The sequence below is a fragment of the Barbatula barbatula genome, assembly GCF_947034865.1.
Source record: "Barbatula barbatula genome assembly, chromosome: 16".
NCBI classification, from domain to species: Eukaryota; Metazoa; Chordata; class Actinopteri; order Cypriniformes; family Nemacheilidae; genus Barbatula; species Barbatula barbatula.
The window spans coordinates 11,334,215-11,354,651 of NC_136779.1; the positions used below are offsets into that span (position 1 = coordinate 11,334,215).

At 39.1% G+C, this 20,437-nt stretch overlaps 1 protein-coding gene across 7 annotated transcripts in view; it reads left to right on the plus strand.

Annotated features, from left to right (window-relative positions):
- Nucleotides 1–20,437, plus strand: part of snx29 (sorting nexin 29) — a gene marked incomplete at its 5' end in the record, with an annotated part of 85,837 nt that overhangs the window by 42,362 nt on the left and 23,038 nt on the right. For 6 of the 7 annotated variants that reach the window (XR_013787755.1, XR_013787756.1, XR_013787757.1 and 3 more), the window contains 2 exons: nt 6,848–6,903; nt 7,361–7,442. Coding sequence is in view for 4 of the 7 variants with exons in the window: in XM_079476381.1 (XP_079332507.1) it covers nt 6,848–6,903; nt 7,361–7,442 (138 nt within the window). Of the gene's footprint in view, nt 1–6,847; nt 6,904–7,360; nt 7,443–7,897; nt 8,380–20,437 lie in introns of those variants that run through there. The other variant, XM_079476383.1, reaches the window with a different exon arrangement.

The window sequence follows — 20,437 nt, forward strand, 5'->3', positions numbered from 1 at the left end:
CGGTCATCAAAGACTCTTGTCCTAAGTTTGGCATAGGCTCCGCTGGCACAGCTCAGGCGATGTTTAACTTCATAGTCTATATCAGCCTTGGAAGAGGGAATGCTACCAAGGTAGGTGAAGTGGTCCACGCTTTCCAGAGTGGTGTTATCTAGTTTGATGATGGGCTGGAGTGATGGCTGGTTGGATGGTGGTTGATACAGAACCTGAGTTTTCTTGATGTTCAAGGCCAGACCCAGGGCTCTGTATGCCTTGACAAAGGCATTTAGGATGCCCTGGAGGTATTCAGGGGAGTGTGCTGCAATAGCATTATCATCAGCGTATTGCAGCTCCATGACGTTGGTATTCCTGACTTTACTCTTGGCTTTAAATCTGTTGAGGCTAAAGAGCCTACCGTCAGTCCTATAAAGGATTGGGATCCCCTCTGGCAACTCTTGGCCAGTAAGGTGAAGTATGGCTGCAATGAAGATGGCAAATAGGGTAGGTGCAATGTTTAACCCCAGTTTCCACAGTGAATGACTGTTGAGCACTGTGGCTGACATGCCGTCATGCAATAGCCTCGGTACACGGATGTATTTTGCATGACATCCATACTTTGATAGTATGCTCCACAGTGCCTGCCGATCCACGGAGTCAAAGGCTTTTGCCAGGTCTATAAAGGCCATGTACAGAGGGAGTCCTTATTCCTGACACTTTTCTTGTAGCTGGCGAGCAGCAAAGATCATGTCAATTGTTCCCCTAAATGGTCGGAAACCGCACTGTGATTCTGGGAGTATCTCCTCAGCTAGTGGTACCAGGCGGTTAGCAAGGACATGAGCTAGGACTTTGCCGGTTGTTGACAAGAGCGAGATGCCTCTGTTGTTTCCGCATTCAGCCTTGTCCCCTTTCTTGAATACCTCTTCCCTTTCCCAGACCTTGATGAGTAGATGGTAAATGTGGTGCCAGAGCCTTGGTCCTCCTTCCTTTAAAATCTCTGCGGGGATCCCATCAGGACCAGTGGCCTTGTTGTTCCTGAGATTTCTGATGGCATTGTGAACCTCAGTTAGGGTAGGAGGTTCCCCCATGTCTTCTCTGATGGGTCTCTGCGGAATATGGTCGGCGATGTCTGGTTCAGCTGAACTGTCACAGTTCAGAAGTTCTTGAAAGTTCTTCTTCCAACGTGCGTTGATGGAGTCATTGTCTTTCAACAGAGTCTGTCCATCTTTTGGGCGAAGGGGATTTAAACCGTGGTGGCTAGGGCCATAGACAGCCTTAGTGGCGCTAAATAAACCTCTGATGTTACCTGAATCTGCCATTCTCTGGAGTTCTAGAGACTTTTCTGTCCACCAGTTGTTCTTGAGTTCCCTCACCAATCTCTGAACGTCCGCCTTGGCTCTAGAGTGTGCTGCCCTTTTGGCCTCACATGTTATATCATTTTGCCACACTCAGAAGGCTTTTAGTTTTCTGGAGATAAGTTGTTCTATCTCTGTATCATTTCCATCAAACCAGTCCTGATTTTTCCTGGACTGGTATCCAAGGGTGGCATACGTCATACAGGTTTAGAATGATATGAGGGTGAATAAATGAAAAAGAAATGACTTCTGAACTAATCTACTGACATAATCGAAATGATTTTATATTTAAATTGATGGCACTAATATTGTTATCAGGAATAGTTGAGGCCACGGTAATCTAGTACAAATCTGATATTGTGATTTCCCTAATCTGAATACAAATAATATTAAATTATACATTTTTTACTTCATATAAAGCCTTTTTTTCAGTTTAATATTTCAGTAACTGACCAGGACTATTGATCTGTCTCGGGCACAGTGGAGGACTCAGTGGAGTTTCCCTCCTTCTCTCTCTTTCCTCTTGGCTGCTTATCTGTCGGCCATGGATTAGATACATCTGACAGCAGCGGCCTTCTGTAACTGTGCTTAGCTGTATACGGTGGATGCTTTATCTAACCTCCATGGCTCATGTGTCTGTTCTTCTCCGGTGCCACTGTCTGCCGAGACTCTGCAGCCTGTGACCCCTGCAAATGCTGACATTACCACGCTTTCGTGAAGAGATAAGATGCACACACCAATAGGATTAGAGTGGCATTGCTGCTTGGGTTTGAGTGTTTCCTGGAATGTGGGATTAATTCTTATTCATTGGGATCTTTTCCACTAATTATGTTATTTTCTATAATTCCTGCTTGCCAAAGACATCTTTACCATACTTTTAATTTATTGTATATTTGACCTTTAAATAGAAAATAAATTATTTTGACCAAAGATTCAGGGTTTAAAGGAACGGTTCACCTAAAAATCATTTACTTGCATCATTTACTCGACCTCCAGTTGTTCCAAATCTGTATAAATGTCTTTGTTCTGATGAAATCCTGTTGTAGGACCCATGACCTGCGACTGAGACAAAGCTTTCTGACACTAGGCAGTACTTTGCACTCCAGAATGTCTTGATATTTCATTTTGCCCTGTACAGATTCAAGGCACCCTGTGCCTGATGCAGCAAAGCAGCCCCAAAACATAACCGAGCTTCCTCCATGTTTTACTGTAGTTATGGTGTTCAATTCTTTGAAAGTTAGATTTTATTCCTCTGTGAGCAGAGAGCTGATGTGACTTGCCAAAAAGCTCCAGTTTTGACTCATCTGTCCAAAGGACATTCTCCCAGAAGGATTGTGGCTTGTCAATATGAATTCTAGCTAATTCCAGTCTGGCTTTTCTTTCAAAAGCGGAGTCCTCCTGGGATCTTCACCATGGAGCCACTTTTGCTCAAAATGCAACGGATGGTGCGATCAGAAACTGATGTACCTTCACCTTCTAGTTCAGCTTGTATCTGTTTGGCAGTTATCCTTGGTTCTTTTTCTACCTGTGGCACTATCATTCTGTTCAATCTGGGGTCGATTTTCTTCTTTCAGCCGCGCCCAGGGAGGTTGGCTACAATTCCAATGACCTTAAACTTCTTAACTGTTGTCGCAGGAACATCAAGCTGCTTGGAGATAGTCTTGTAGCCTTTACCTTCACCATGCTTGTCTATTATTTTCTTTCTGAGCTCCTCAGACAACCCTATCCTTTGCTTTCTCTGGTCCATGTTCAGTGTGGGACACACAATGATACCAAACAGCACAGTGACTACTTTTCTCTGTTTAAATCGTCTGAATGACTGATGACAAGATTGGAAACACAATTGTGATACTCATCAAAGAAACAAATTAGTTTGAAATATCACTATAATCCAACTATGTATTACTTGTTCTAAGGGTTACCAACAAATGTGTCCAGGCCATTTTAAAATATCTTTGTAGAATAAGCAACAATTCATCTCTTTCCACAGCTTCTATCTAAAAAATATAAAATACTTAATTGTGAAATCTCAAGCTTGCTGAGAATTGTTTAATAACGTTTCGCCTTTTCTAATCATGTGCATGATTTTTTAATGTATGTTTACATAGTAGGGGCCAAAAACGTAACTTTGGACTATTCTTATAAAACTTATAATCAGACACTTAAAAATCCCTATTTCATGGGTTCCTCGAGATGCTGTGTTATACAAGAGATATTTTCCAGGAACCTCTTAGATGTTAACGGATCTTACGATAACTATTTTTTTTTAATTTGAGTTCCCTCAATAACCCGTACAGCACTTTGAGGTGACTCCAGAACTTTAGAGCTGGATATGGGGTTATTCAAGAACCTTTTCAGTTCTTGGAAGAACCACCAATATATGGTTCCACCAATAACCCTATTATGAGTAAAAGAGCTTTGAAACTCTTAAAATACATTTAAAAGTTCTTTGAGTTTACAACAGGGTATTTGAGGCTAGGGATGCTCCGATCCACCTTTTTTTCTTCCGATACCGATTCCGATACCTGAGATTCCGTATTGGCCGATACAGAGTATCGATCCGATACTAAGGTTAAAATTTTAAAGTGCACAATTACTTAATAAACTATGTGCATTGCTGTGCAAGACATCAGGCTCGACTAAACATAAATTTCCTGACCCCGTAAAACAAAACAACAAACTAATGATTCACAAATTTAGTAAATAGTTTATTAAACCAGCACCGGTGCAAAACAAATGAAAAATAAAACAAAAGCGTTCACTATCTTTGGACAAAAGACATTCAAAATTAAAGTGCAAATTAAGCAGCTGAATATAACAACAGCTTCACTAGCTTGATAAACGGGTATAAATAAATGGAAACAAAATATCTTAATCATTTTTAAGAAAGTGCAAAAATAATTTAAAAATCAATTCGCAATAAAGCAGCTGAAATGGAGCAAAAAAGTAATAGCTTTACTGCTTTAGATATTCAAAATAACATGAATCAGATCTTTTTAATGCTTAAGTCACTAAAGCAAAGTCCACTTAACTAAACTAAAGTTTAGTGAAAATAAAATTTAACATCCAACACAGAAACAGATGAATAAAACACTAGCTTCCCTAGCTTAGTAAAACTGCACGTTTGTTGCATTTAACGTGGCATTTTGTGGCACAAATTTCTCATCCAACCAGTGTGTGGTTAAACTCAAAAGCGACACGTCGCAGCTCGAGATATCTGTTGTAAAACTCACCGCATTGACACCTTTAATTTTTCCGGATATGTGTTTGCAGACTTTTCGGTACAATTCAAGGTAGAGATAAATATCAGATAAATATTTACGCTTCGGCGTGTCGTACTGCGGCTCCAGGTGGTTTATAAGGAGTCTGAAGCCATTATTCGCAACGACGGACAGCGGTTGCCCATCCATAACAATGAAAGCGGTGGAACTTATTGGCGTAGCTGTTGTAAAATAACTCCAAATGACAGATATTTTGGCTCGCTCCATGCTGTTCGCTGCTATATGTTCACTTGTTCACGTGCACTACGTACAGAGCACGTTGCTAGCGTATGATGTTGCACGTTGCTAGCGTATGTCACACGTTGCGCAAAGCACAGCCGCCCACGAGAGAGTTTAAGAGCCGTTGTCTCCATGAACTTTTACATCGTCTAGCACAAATTTTATGTCAGATCGGGTATCGGTGACAAATTGCACCGATACCCGATCTAGAATTTTATCACGTATCGACGGCGATACCCGATACAAATATCGGATCGGAGCATCCCTATTTGAGGCACCTTTTATGTTTACAGTGTACTTGATAGGTGTGTGTGCTTCCTGAAAAACAATGCACGCCCTTAGAATGTTCGCCATACAATCACAATGAGGGATGATACCCCTTGGTATAATCAATAATTTCCAATAAGCTTAGTTTATCATGCTTTCCCATACTTTGTGCAGGCTAAACAGTGCCAAATTAAAGGTTAATTTAAAAAAAATGTCAATTGTCTTTGTGCCCATTTTTTTTGACTGTGCTCCTAAAGTTTTAAATTAAGGAGCAAAAAATAAGTTACCGTAGAGCCATGACTTATAACCAACAGTTCGTAGACCCCATTGACTACCATTGTAGCAATGGTGAAAATCGGCAACATTATCACAGGTAACTACAGTACAAAACATAATCTTGATTGCGAGGTTGAGTATTTAAATGTTGTACAACTACATTGAAAGACTGAATAATAGAACATTTTATATATTTATATAATTTAATTCAAGTACATTGATGTTTTATTCAAAGTAGAGATGCACCGATTAAAAATGTCTCCATTGGGTACTATCTGCCGAAGCCGATACTGAAGATGAAATGAATATTTCTTAACTTTCTGAATGTTTTTAATTCATAGAATGACGATGAATATTGAACAGCAAACAAATTCCTTGCATTTTCCTGTCATCTTTTGATTGAAAATGAACACTTTCTTTACTCAAGAATATGTTTTATTTAATCTTTTTCATTGTAATGCTATTAGTAGGACATATACTTTTAGCATTTTTAATAGACGTCGACGATATTGGATTTGCCGATAATGATAACTAAGTTGGGCACTAACTGCCCATAACCTATAAATTAACCGATAGTTTTGACCATTTACTGAATTCAAACACAACACTCAAAACAACTCATTCACTGAGCTCAAACATAACACAACAAAGTTGTTTTGAACGTGATGTCCAGTCAGTCGTCTTCTCCTGGAATCCTAAATTATGCCCACCTTGACTCCCCAGGAGTTAAAATATTACAGGTAAACAGTCAAAAAAAAGCCTGCGTTGTATAAAGAAGACGCGTGTCTGCGCAGCTCGGGTTGAATAAGGACGTGCCTTTAATATAACTATTTTATAGAATATAAAATCGGAATAAAATACAATCAAGCTTCACTTTATAACTGCGAAGCTTGGCTGTACAGAAGACACAAGTATTGCATAAATGCGCTTTAAAAAGCGATCGCGCTGTCAGCCGATCGATTTCGCATACTGCCTTAAGAGCACATTCGGTAATCTAATAAATATAACAAATTCTGTATTTCAATGATGATAAAAATGAGCTGAAACTAGACCTTAACTGTTTGTACTTTTCTCTCGGCTGCATGAAGACTAAATTATATTCTCTAATCGGTCGCTTTAAACATTTATCTTATGAAATGGACAAACGTGATAGGTTTAAACATTGGCAAAATACAGTAACAATCAAAACATGTAAACATTGTTTCGTATTTGTGTTTTATATTAATGTTTTCATGTTAGCATACGACGAATCGGTCGACCTCTAATTTTTAATACTAAAAGCTGAAAGATAGATTTGTATCAATACTTGATTTATAAAAGATTTTTGAAACGTGTTACTGTACTGTAATGCTCTTTATTAGATGGGAAGATGGCCGGTGTTGAAAGTGTTTGAAACCATACAGTTCTGATCGGCAAACTTGGCTGGAGATTCACAGAAATTCTCACCATTTCTTCCTGTGCTGTGTTTTTGAGCAGGTTCCAGGAGACCTGAGTCAAACCTCTGATGATCCCTGCCTATCTGACTTTGAGACGTAAGTGGCCTCCTCCTCGCTGTTCTTTTTATAATGGTCTGTATGTGTGTTGGAGGTGGTATGCTGCATGTCTCTTTAGAGAATCAGATCGATAGTAGAATTTCACCCAATGCCTCTGATTTGCAGAAAGAGAATGATCTAAAAATAAAGAGGTTGAACACTGTTTCTGTTTTTACCTTCGAAGTGCTTTCGCACAGCAGTAAACTTTGTATGTGAAAGGATGTCAGTCATACGAAAGGCCTGAAGGAAACGCATAGGACATCGAACCCTTGTGCCGTGTAAAGACCCTGTTGGTCTCATTCATGACTAATGGCATCAATATTTGTCCGTTTTTTCCCGTCCATTTCAAACCCCTGGGTGAAAAAATTATTGTAGCCACTCTGATGTATTATTGTAACATGTTGAGGTATTCTCAATTAAAATTTCCCTTGTCTGTTTCCTTCCCTGTGTGTCCTAGAACTCAACGTGCTCTTGTCAACGTGTGGATCCCTTCAGTGTTCCTTCGAGGTCGAACTGCCAACACCTATCACGTATATCAGGTAGCGCTTTTAATCAGAATTGGGTCTAATATTTATTTATTTTTATATGCAGGGGATGCATTTAGTCGGCTGATATTAAATCATGTAGTTCTGTTGAATTGTGATACAAACTAATTATTTGTATAAAATTCAATTCCTTATATAACGTCTTATCATTTAGATGGTGAAGACATGTTGACATATGCCATTATATTACCCTTGTAATACTCCTATATAGATATGATATTGGGCCATGCACTTTATATACACTCATAGATTTCCATGTAGCAATAGTTCCTCCACAGATTAGGTGATTTTGCCGAGTGAATTGCTTTTAACAGTGTTTTTTGATTTTTCTCTAAGTTTTCCCTCGAGTCTAACCTTGAAATGAATCCCTATGGAAACAGATCTGTTTCTTGCTTCATGAATGATGGATAATTCTTTGCATTTTTTCTCATTTAACCCTGTATAACCAGGCTTCATGTTTCCTGGTGGGATTGTCTGAATCCAGGCATCACGACTAATTTTCACGATTAATATTGGCATGTTTATGTGTTTTTGCACATACCTGCATTCATGTAAAGAAATGATCACAAGAAGATTCACATAGCAATTCTAGACAAGTATTCTTTCATCTTACTGGTCAGAGAGACCCGTTCCCATTCCATGTCCATTAAGGTTCACATAATTTTGGAAACCATTCAGAAAATGCACTCTGTACATATGATGCTCTGTCCTGTGGCTACAACGTGTACCTTAAAAGTAATGGATGAGCGCAAGCAAAGAGGTCAGGATAACCCTCACCAGTGTTGTCAGTGGTCTTGTTTGTTACCAGAGCTTTTGGCATGAGAGAGAGAGAGAGAGAGAGAGACTGCAATGATGTCATATGGTTCCACATTGCCACTAAATCTGATTCTTCATCTTCTAAATAAAGGGTTCAGTGCAATCTGATGTGTACAAAACAACCAAAATGATTCTTAGTTGACTCTTATTTTTAATGATTCCAGCTTGACAAACTTTTTAATAATACAGGCTATGTATGAAATAACATTTTGATATATATGTATATATATATATATATATATGTGCTGGTCATATAATTAGAATATCATCAAAACGTTGATTTATTTCACTAATTCCATTAAAAAAGTGAAACTTGTATATTATATTCATTCATTACAAACAGACTGATATATTTCAAATACACAATTACAGTATCTCAGAAAATTTTAATATTTCTTAAAACCAATACAAAGATAGGATTTTTTTGAAATCTTGTTCAACTGAAAAGTATGAACATGAAAAGTATGAGCATGTACAGCACTCAATACTTCATTGGGGCTCCTTTTGCCTGAATTACTGCAGCAATGTGGCTTGGCATGATCAGTGTGTGGCACTGCTCAGGTGTTATGAGAGCCCAGGTTGCTCTGATAGTGGCCTTGAGCTCTTCTGCATTGTTGGGTCTGGCATATCGCATCTTCCTCTTCACAACACCTCATAGATTTTCTATGGGGTTAAGGTTAGGCGAGTTTGCTGGCCAATTAAGAACAGGGATAAAATGGTCCTTAAACCAGGAACTGGTTGCTTTGGCAATGTGTGCAGGTGCCAAGTCCTGTTGGAAAATGAAATCTGCATCTCCATAAAGTTGGTCAGCAGCAGGAAGCATGAAGTGCTCTGAAACTTCCTGGTATACGGCTGCGTTGACCTTGGACCTCAGAAAATGCAGTGGACCAACACCAGCAGATGACATGGCACCCCAAACCATCACTGACTGTGGAAACTTTACACTGGACCTCAAGCAACGTGGATTGTGTGCCTCTCCTCTCTTCCTCCAGACTCTGGGACCCTGATTTCCAAAGGAAATGCAAAATTTACTTTCATCAGAGAACAGCAGTGCAGTGCTTTTTGTCTTTAGACCAGGCAAGACGCTTCTGACGCTGTCTGTTGTTCAAGAGTGGTTTGACACAAGGAATGCGACGGCTGATTCCCATGTCTTGCATACGTCTGTGCGTAGTGGTTCTTGAAGCCCTGACTCAAGCTGCAGTCCACTCTTTGTGAATCTCCCCCCCTTTTTTTGAATGGGGTTTGTTTAACAATCCTTTCCAGGACGCGGTTATCCCTATTACACTCTTTTCTACCACATCTTTTCCTTCCCTTCGCCTCTCTATTAATTTGGACACAGAGCTCTGTGAACAGCCAGCCTCTTTTGCAATGACCTTTTGTGTCTTGCCCTCCTCGTGCAAGGTGTCAATGGTCGTCTTTTGGACAACTGTTAAGTCAGCAGTCTTCCCCATGATTGTGTAGCCAGACTGAGAGACCATTTAAAGGCTTTGCAGATGTTTTGAGTTAATTAGCTGATAACAGTGTGACACTGTTCTAATTTTCTGAGATACTGAATTTGGAATTTTCCTTAGTTGTCAGTTTTAATCATCAAAGTTAAAAGAAATAAACCTTTAAAATATATCAGTCTGTGTGTAATGAATGAATATAATATACAAGTTTCACTTTTTAAATGGAAGTATTAAAATCAACATTCAGAACATATATATATGTATATATATATATATTTAGAACATACATTCTCTGTGTTTTTTGTAATTTTATCTTAGTTATATGGAAATGGAACCATCTAATCATGCTCATTGAACTTAAATGCAATGCTTGCAAGAGATTGACTTTTTTTAAGTCAACTCTGTAATCCCCAACCAGAGTTTTTCATGTTTAATTTACTTAAATGCATTTCACTGCAGGGTTCCCGTGTAGATGAATGACTAGATGCAAGATCTTTTTTTAGTTTATCCCAGATACGGATGTTGAATGTCTGCTCTTGCATTTGTTCTTCATTCAAAATAAACCCCAGAATAAAGTATGTCCGAATAAACTCTAAACAGCATCTGTAATACTAAACAGAATTGTTAACATTCCCGTAACTTCTATTAATCGCACACCACAACTCTTTGCAATTCGTATAGGCCCCCTTACCTTGCACATGCCTATAAATAAATATTAAAGTGATAGTTCACCCAAAAATTCTGTCATCATTTACACACCCTCTTGTCATTTCAAACATCATTTCTGACGTTCTTTCTTTCGCAGAACACAAAAGAAGATATTTTGAAGACGATTTGAAACCGAACTGCACTTGCTACCATTCACTTCTAATTTATGGACACAAAACCAATGCAAGTGAATGGGGGGCAGCTACCAACATTCTTCAAAATATCTTCTTCTGTGTTCTGCGGAAGAAAGAAAACCATACAGGTTTGAAATGACAAGCGGGTGAGTAAATGATGATTATTTAATCTGCATTCCTCCTTCAGTAAACCCCCTACAGTACATTATGGGACATTACCACCACCTCCCAAAATTACAGCTACTCCATTGTCCACTTTTGTGTTTCTGCCTCTCCTTTCTGCTTCCAAATTACCCTCTATAAAATCAAACCAGAGTGCCGTTGGACTCCATAGAAAGAGCGTAATTGATCTTCACTAATATTAGCAGAGCTTTGTTTTGCTGGCAAGAATTCCACCTCCTCGATCTCGTGTCACGTAATGAAAAAATATAACACCTGCCTAAAACAACTCATTCACGCTTATACAAATTCGCCGGGAAAAGGTTATTAAAAAGAGGATGTAATGACTCTGTGAAAATAAATATAGGGTTGTTATGTGACTCTGTTGTTCTGCTGTTTTCCTTCTTTTAAGATACAAGCTTTCAGTTATCTGGCAGAAATGACCCGTATTCTATGTAAGCTGCTGTGCCCGGTGATGTATGCAGAGCCTTGTGAGTCTTAATGGGGCTGCTGTGCCTTTGTAAATGTCCTCCTTAAATCAGAGCGGCTGCGAAGAGCGCCTTATTAGGGGAATTTAATACGGTGGCAGGCAGCAATCTCAGCCATCATCAGCAGCGTGAAGCTTACACGAGACACTTTCCCCTCTTCTCCATTTCCTGTTCATGTTTTCTTTCCTTTTTTAAAAGACATTAGAAGACTTCATCCTTGCATCACTCCGTACATGTCTTAGACGGCTGAGGTTGCGTACTTTGATGCATCTGACAAAGAAACTACTTTTTTTGGACCAGATTCAGTACTTAAGAGGATAAAATACCTGCCTCTTAGGACGTTATGTGTGAGCTGCCTTTTTCTCTAGATGTCTCTTTTATGCAGTTGGAAAAGTAATATTATTACACCTTTTACATACTGAAAAAAAGTTGATACTCTGGGGGCCTTCACACAATAATTCACAAGTTCCCGGATGGGTTCTTCTCCTTATTTTTAGATTGCAGGGGTTTTGCTACAGTTAAGGGCAAGTTATGGTTTTGTGTAGAACCTACGACTGTAGGCAACACGCCGGTTTTCATTTATATTTGTGCATCAGTGTTTGACGTGCAAAAACAAAAACTAAAATGAATTAATCTTATTTAGCAACATAAACAATATACAAATAAATCAATCAATAACAAAAGCATATAACAAAGTTGCTAAATATTTAACTAAAACTAACAGAAATCGAAAAATAAAAGCTAATTTAAAATATTAATAAAAACTGAATGAAACTAAAATCAAAAACTATAATAACTCTGATCCAGTTCATTGCACGCAAATTGATTAAAGAAACTTTTGATAATTTAATTGAAATTGTTTGCAGTCGTCCCAATGCAAATGGATAATGAAATTTTTTTTACTTGACTATTGAAATGTATTGCTCGCAATGACATTGTCTTCTGTTAGTTTTTATTATATTGAACATGCAACAACTAAAAATATCTTCTCCAAATATATGCACCAGTGGGTTGCTCATAGCTTTCTGGAGTGCGTTTATAAGCACTGATCTGCTCTGTCAGTTTTTTTTAAAGACTCATTCCCTCTGATCAGCAAGACCCTGTCTCTCAAAACTCATTTTTCATCCGTACTTCACCGTTGTTATTTTAATATTTTCTAGCTAATGATGAAGGTAGAAATTCAACTCCGAATCAAATATGGAAATCACTAAATATGAACACATAAGTGACGGCTATTCAATAAGTCTGAATCTGTTTACAAAATGTACATCTCTGTAATTTATGTCAAATGGACTTTTGAGTATGAAACAAGCTCTGTAATATCAATATCCCAGTCTTCACTTGCCTTCCCATTAAAAGCGTCTCATTTAAACCAAATTTGAGGAGTATGAGAGACGCGGCATGCACGAGCACACGGCGGGGGGCTACGCTGAACCCTGCATATGTATTTTGAAGGATATTATGCTGATTATAGTGTAATGATGATCGGGATGGTGAAGCCGGTGGTGATAATTATAATGAGAATCAGGATGACTGTTAGTGAGATAATGATTCTCATCACAGTCACATCATCGGCGGCCCGTTATTAATTGCAAAGTACTTTGCACGTCAACATAAAAATATTGCCCGCCGGCTATTGTGTCACTCCACATGATTGAAATCTGGCAGCGATGACACTTGTGATAGATGGACTATCGACCGTTTCATCTTAGATATTACGAACCGATTGATAGACATTCACACGTCGTGTTTACAAAGATGCTAGAAAACTGTCCTGTTTGTAATCAGATTTTTTCGACGACATCAATCATACAGAGATGTTTTCAGAGATACGTCACGGGTCACGGCAGGTCACTCTCTGGCATGGTTTTTGCTCATGTCTGAGAGGTTGATTATTAGGTTAATACTTCGGGAAGGAAGGAGGGTTCGAGAGAGTATGTTTAACCTTTAGAAAGAGGCTTGTTACAAAGCCGTACCGATCTCCTGCTCATCCTCATTACGATGGCTGTGGAGCCGGCGTTCATGATTAATTCATACGGAGGAACCGGCTGGAGCTCACTGAGGGCCAAGACTTGACTCAATGCTGAGGAGACTACATGTCTTCATCCTAGCTGAGTGAGGGAAAAGATGGCAGCTTTCTAAGGCTCTTCTCCTCTGTTCTCTCTCACTTTACTCTGGTCTAAAAACTTTTATAAATATACAGTAGTACAGTTTTGATAGATTGTGGCCGGTATTTCATAATGATGTCTGATTTCGGCCCTGAGGTTTATGTGTCATCTCGGTGAATATATCATTTTGAAATAGTGAGAACTGTCTGAATGGAATCTTGGTAAAACATTAGACTATATTTCATACTCTTTGAACATGTACATTGTTGGTAACGTTGTTGTGCAAGGGTTTATAGTTGAGCCGGATGAAACATCGTGAACAAGGAATGTACAGTATGGGGAGTGTATTAATCCCTTGCCAAGTATAGAAGATAAGATCATGTTAAATCTTGTGCCAAGTTTTCTTTCTTATTCGAAAAGAAAGTTTGAAAGGCCATATCGGGAGCTTGTCTCTATTATAAAAAGCCAAAGGTTGTGGCACACATGATCTCCTATTCACTGCTCACTAGGTACTTTGCCAGCTATTTTATGAATTGTGGTCAGTTTTTTACTAACGGGAGGTAAAGACCGTTTCCTAAAAGAGTTTCCAAATGTCGGCAAAAACGTAACACAACGTAACACAACGTGAATCAATGAAAATCATTTTGTACATTGTACTTTTTTGATGCAGTTGTTGGAGTTGTATATTTGAACCATTTTTTGTGTAATACGGCAAATTGTATCTTTGTCAGTGTATACTTAACTATATGGATTGCTGTGCTTCACAGTGATTTTTTAACTGATAGGAAGCATTGGGAGGCACGATGTGAAGCTTAGTTCCTAAAACACCCTTAGCTGTAATAGAATCACTTTAAACCAAGACTTCACAGGGCTTATTGCTTTTATAAAATGATTATTCCATATGCGTAGCAAGGTTTCATGAAATGAAACACAACAAATAAAGTATTAGTACTCCACCAAACAATCCCTGCGTCCAAAATCGAGTCATTAATTGTATGTCTGAAAGCTCATTATGCACAAAACAGTAGGTGAGAAGCAGTGTTGGGTGAAACTACAGTAAGTAAAAAGTTACTGTAATTTAATCTTTTTTCCCTGGAAAAAGTAAAGTAAGGGAATAATTTTTTCTGTCATTTATTTACAGTTACATCTGAAGTAATTAAACTTACTACTGTGTATATGTGTGTGCAATAGTGGCATTGACATCAAAAGTCAAAGTCTAACTTTAAAATGTGTGCTTTAATCTATAATTATCACATTTGTAATACTTTTATGTAGTTTTAAAAAAATTTTAAAACAAAAAGCCGTTTCATGTCTATCCTTGAATCACTTAACTAATCAAGCTTGATATAGGATATATGCATTAATTAGTAATAAGTTATTAAATACGTTTGGAGAGAGTCATTTGTAAAGCAATATTATTACACTATTGAATATGTAATTAGTAACTAGTAACTCATTACTTTTTCTGAGTAACTTGCCCAACACTGGTTTGAAATACCTAGATGGTGTAAGGCTTCCGCCGAGATTTGAGAGTTTACAGTGGACATACACCGTTCTATCCCATGATGCCACGGAAGCTGAGCAATGCTCAAATTTCAAAAGTAAATAAAATAAAATAGTGGATAACTAAGGTGGATGTCTGTATCTGTATAAATGTAAGTGCCAATAATGGAATTTCTCATGACTAAATTATGTTTTTATCAATGCCAATGTAGGTCGTTGTGAATACGTCATAGGTCAAAGGGCATAGGGTTCACATGACGCAAAAACATGGTGGATGCAGTGTATGTCTGAAATGTATTCATAATACTCCCATAGGACATCAAGGTATATGCAGGGTCTTAAAAAGTATTAGAAGTTCATAAATACATTTAGAGAAAATTAAGACCATTAAAAAGTCTTAAGTCTTAATTGCCATTTTGCAAACATGTTGTTAGTGTGTGGAGCACTTTTAAATTCAGAGTAAGACACAGCACGGAACTTGCCGCGCCGGAGGAAATTTCTGAATGAAAGCATCTTTACCGATCGGTAACTTGTGTACTTCAGACTGGAGTGTGCGGTCTGACAGTAGCCCCGCCACCCGCGAGATCCTTTAACATCATACAGTGGGCACGTGCACCCCTTTACTAAAGGGAATTGTGCATCCCGGCCATGAGTCCACCTGAGAGAACATTCAGATTTTGTGGGCGGAGTTTGGAGGAGAGACGTGAACTTTCATTTATTCATAGTTTTCACTTATAATGTTGAAGGACACTTGTTGTACAGTACATTCTTTAAGCAGTCAGTTATAGGCCTAATATAGGCTATTTAAGAAGGGAGGGAGAGGGCTCTATAATTGTTTTAATTTTAACCAGCTTAAACAAGCACGTGACCAGCTTAAACGAGCGCGTGACCAGCTTCAACGAGCACGAGACCATCTTAAACAAGCACGTGACCATCTTAAACAAGCACGTGACCATCTTAAACAAGCACGTGACCAGCTTAAACAAGCACGTGACCATCTTAAAACAGCACAAGACCGTTTAAACCAGCACATGACCATCTTAAACCAGCACATGACCATCTTAAACCAGCACACGACCATCTTAAACCAGCACACGACCATCTTAAACCAGCACATGACCATCTTAAACCAGCACAGGACCATCTTAAACAAGCACGTGACCATCTTAAACAAGCACGTGACCATCTTAAACAAGCACGTGACCAGCTTAAACAAGCACGTGACCATCTTAAAACAGCACAAGACCGTTTAAACCAGCACATGACCATCTTAAACCAGCACATGACCATCTTAAACCAGCACAGGACCATCTTAAACAAGCACGTGACCATCTTAAACAAGCACGTGACCATCTTAAACAAGCACGTGACCATCTTAAACAAGCACGTGACCAGCTTAAACAAGCACGTGACCATCTTAAACGAGCACGTGACCATCTTAAACGAGCACGTGACCATCTTAAAACAGCACAAGACCGTTTAAACCAGCACATGACCATCTTAAACCAGCACACGACCGTTTAAACCAGCACATGACCATCTTAAACCAGCACATGACCATCTTAAACCAGCACAGGACCATCTTAAACCAGCACATGACCGTTTAAACCAGCACATGACCGTTTAAACCAGCACATGACCATCTTAAACCAGCACATGACCATCTTAAACCAGCACAGGACCATCTTAAACCAGCACATGACCGTTTAAACCAGCACATGACCGTTTAAACCAGCACATGACCATCTTAAACCAGCACATGACCATCTTAAACCAGTACATGACCATTTTAAACCGGCACATGACCATCTTCAACCGGCACATGACCATCTTCAACCGGCACATGACCATCTTCAACCAGCACATGACCATCTTAAACCGGCACATGACCATCTTAAACCAGCACATGACCATCTTAAACCAGCACATGACCATCTTAAACCAGCACATGACAAAAAGGACAAGTGATCGGACCGTCAGTGAGAGAGGACCAGGCCTGGAATTTATGTTGTGGTTTGTGTGTGTTTACTTACATTTGAGTTTGTTAATTAAAAGTTAGTTTATGTTCGCCGGTTCCCGTCTCCTTCCTTCCCTTCCCTTCTATTGAATCTTGTTACAGTAGGTTAATAGTGGGAGGTCCATTAACACCCGGTTGTTAAACAACATGATTGGAGGATAAAGAGTTGAAACAGCTGAAGGGCCGTCTCTGGGAATAACCGTGAGGTGTACTGCTCCGTGTGTGAGAAGGCGTTTAGCCTTGCCTTGTTTCTCTTTTTTAATAAACCTTGCATTGGGTTAGTCGCTCAATTCATTCTCTTGTGCCCACCCTTCTAAATTATCTTTAATTAATAAGGAGTTATTACAAACTAAGTTTAGTTGTGCTATCTTACAATCATTATATAGTAAGTTAAAGTGTAACCGATTTAAACAAAAAAGTGGCGGTGAGGTCTTAAAATGACTTGAAAGAGTCTTGAAAAAGGTCTTAAAAAGAATTAAATTTAGCTCCATGATTCCTGTATATTCCCTGTATATAGAACGTACTGTTTTTACGGTGACACTTATGTAATGAGGTCAGGTGTATGTTTTGGGGAATTTTACAACAGTTAAGAACCCGACACAACCAATCAGAATGAAGCCCCAGAACTAACCAATCAGAATGAAGCCCCAGAACTAACCATTTTATATCTAGTAAAACCGTGTCAACACACGTGCACACAATGTTGATCAGAACATCAACTAGTGAATTGGAGATTTAAGAGGCAATTTAGCCAAAGTTAAATGGACAAGAACCTACATTTATTTTGGCTCCACTACTGACCTTAGAAGGTTCATACAGCAGGCCTGAGCTCACACTGCTAATCAGGCCCGATTAAGAATTCAAAGGGCCCTGGGCACAAGTGTCTTGTGGTCCCCCATACACACACATACGCACAACAACATTATAAATTATAGAGTACCAGGAAACACCTCTATCTTCCACAGGATTACATTGACAAATTACAAACTTTGCCCACAACTTTGAAGGACAATATCAACACCCGGACGCATCCTCTATCATACAGGATTTACACCACATGATTGCAACAATGCGTTCCTGGACCAGCTGCAACAATATTATGAAATGCCACTCACTGGCATATGCAAGCAGCACACACTGCCACACCTCTACCAATTCAGTTTTATCAGATTTTTTCCATAATTCACACAAACACGCCGGATTCAAAAAACCTTCTCAAGAGAAAATATAAGAACTTTTAAAGATGAATTATGGGAAGTGCTTAAGAATATTGTTCAGTGCAATTCTCAAATATTTTCTGATTAGCATCTTCATTTCTTTGTCAATGATTATACTTTAGTAATTTGTTGATCTTTGTTTGTGTAACAAGCACCTCGCGACCCATGTTCTTATGCAAACGAGTAATGTGTAAAACGGCATTAACGAATATTATGAGTAGCCAGCCTTTACCTGAAATCACAGATGATTTTGGCTATTCTCACACAGCCTCCGACTAGGCAACCATGTGCATGTGCATGTTAATGTTAATACAGTATATCTAAACAGTCGATAACAGTGACAGGTTGTTGGAAACGCCAAAGGATACTCATTTCATTCCGGCGTCACTTGTCATATGGTGAATTAAATGTGCTGCTTCTTCCTGTGGCTCACTGTACAGCGTTACGCCAAAGAGAGAGACCTCGCACTCGCGTGGCGACATTTTCCCACTGAATGAAATGTAAGGTTTATCCATGAAGTAATTAGATTTGTCGCTGCGCTTTTTCTGAACAAAAGCTGCTAAAGGGATCGTAAAAGTTAAATCAAGAGATAGACCTCCTTAGTTAGATTCACAAAGTTAACACTGTTTTGTATGCGCGGGCCAGAGAAGCGCACGGAAGAATGAATATAGCGGAAACACTGTTGTGTGAAATTTTCTTTCCCTTGCTTGGGCCCCAATCGCGCATGGGCCCCTGGGCTTGGACCCAGAATGCCCGTTGGATAATCCGGCCCGCTGCTAAAAAAATGAAGCTTTTATGGCAATCACAAACTCTTCACCTACTGTATAAGGCAATGAACTGATAGAATTGCCTATTAATTGGATGGAGCTCAGGGAAATGGAACTATATGAGATGTACATTTTAGTAGACTGCAAACAAATTTAGCTCAATTTAAAAGGTGATACCATTTGTGGTCTCTGTTGGTATCATCATATAACCCTGTTCCTTATTTCACCTCATTTCACCTTTTTTCTATTTAATTCTCCAAATCCCCATTTAAATCCGTCTTGATTCACACCTCTAATAAACATTTTAGCAGAGTTTCTTTCATGCTGGCGTGTGATGGCACTAACCCAGTCGAACAGTATTTATGGGCCCATCTGCTGCTGTCTTCACCCCCTGTCTGCATCACTGCCTCCCACCCAAACTGGCTCACTCTGCGTTGTTTGTCTTGACCCACGGTGGCCGAAACTTTAGAGGGCATCACGCCTGAAGTCTCACACCAAAATTAGATTGATACACGTTGGACAGAGAGGTGAGGGCGAGTGCACAGAATCTACTGCTGGATTATTCTTGCCTTTATTTAATTCTTGTAGTTTCAGTGCCGTTCAACTGCGATTGGTTGTTGATGACGATTTAGCCGGTCAGATCTTGGAGTGACAGATGAGGTCTGACCATAAGTACTTGCAATGAATTATTACGTAAATTTCGGTTTGTTCATCAGACGAGCTATAAATCACAATACTTAAACACGTGACTATATAGATAGTGTTTAAATCAAATAGACTGCGAGTAAATAACCGTTTTTATTTTTTTGGTGCATTATTCCTTAATTTCACATATTTCTTCTGGTTTTTTTTTAGGGTAATGGGTTTCCTTTGAACACAAACACACACCTGCTCGCACTCTGCACACAGGTGACAGATGCTGTGGCTGAATGTTTCTAATGAAATACTCTCGTCACTGGTTCTTATTGCTCCCTCTTCTCCGTTCCTTCCTCTCTATTTCTTTCTCTGGCTCACTCATTCTCTTACAGTACATCATGGCTCTGGCACAGCAATTTTCCAAATGGGTTCTATTTTCTGCCTAATTTGCCAAATGTTTTGTCTCGGTAGAACCAGAGAGAAGAATGAACTTCAGGGTGTGTGGCAGATTGCGAAGCTGTGTACTGCCATGACTGCTTTCCAGAATCAAAACTATATCATTGGATTTTGCTATTCAATATTGATTCTTAAAGGCGCAGTGTGTGATATGAAGGTGGATATGTTGTTCAGGGGTGAATACAGATCTTACACAATGAAGCATTATGTTTTTATTACCTTAAAGTTTCTACCTACATCCACCGCAGGTCCCCTTACATGGATTCCACCATGTTGTTTCTACAGTAGAGAGTAGAGATGCGCGGATCAGAGTCCGCTGCTTTTAACAAATCATCCACCCACCACCCGCCCGCACCTATAATATTCTCTGTTCTAGATCTCTGCGTCCGATCATCACATTATTCATTCCAATTCTAATTCTTTGATTTAAGCGTGATGTCAGTGGGTCATTCATTTTTTACAGCAGCTTCAGTGATGTTAGAGCTAATGATAACTAATACGGCGATCTTAGGCTGCTTTTAATAAAACACTT